A 265-nucleotide genomic window follows, 5' to 3' on the forward strand; every position below is an offset into this window, starting at 1 on the left:
AGATGACCTTCCTGTAGGGATCCTTCTGTATCTAATGTCCCGTTTCTCCGCAGGGCGTGTGTGAGGAGATGACGTATGAGGAGATACAGGATCACTTCCCCGAGGAATTTGCACTAAGGGACCAGGACAAATATCGCTACAGATATCCCAAGGGAGAGGTGAGTGCGGAGGGGGCCACGCTGCTGCTTTCACAAGGGATGTCTGGGACGGTGGACTTTATTAAAGGAGAAGTATGAGGGGGGGGGGGGGGTTTTCCCCCCCCCCC

At 55.1% G+C, this 265-nt stretch overlaps 1 protein-coding gene across 2 annotated transcripts in view; it reads left to right on the forward strand.

The window, feature by feature from the left end:
- Positions 1-265, forward strand: part of PFKFB1 (6-phosphofructo-2-kinase/fructose-2,6-biphosphatase 1) — a 31,892-nt gene that overhangs the window by 28,571 nt on the left and 3,056 nt on the right. For both annotated transcript variants that reach the window (XM_018569135.1, XM_018569136.1), the window contains exon 10: positions 54-158. In XM_018569135.1, coding sequence (XP_018424637.1) covers positions 54-158 — 105 coding nt within the window. The remainder of the gene's footprint in view (positions 1-53; positions 159-265) is intronic.

The sequence above is a fragment of the Nanorana parkeri genome, unplaced genomic scaffold (genome assembly GCF_000935625.1).
Source record: "Nanorana parkeri isolate BGI_ZX_2015 unplaced genomic scaffold, ASM93562v1 scaffold1291, whole genome shotgun sequence".
Lineage (NCBI taxonomy): Eukaryota > Metazoa > Chordata > Amphibia > Anura > Dicroglossidae > Nanorana > Nanorana parkeri.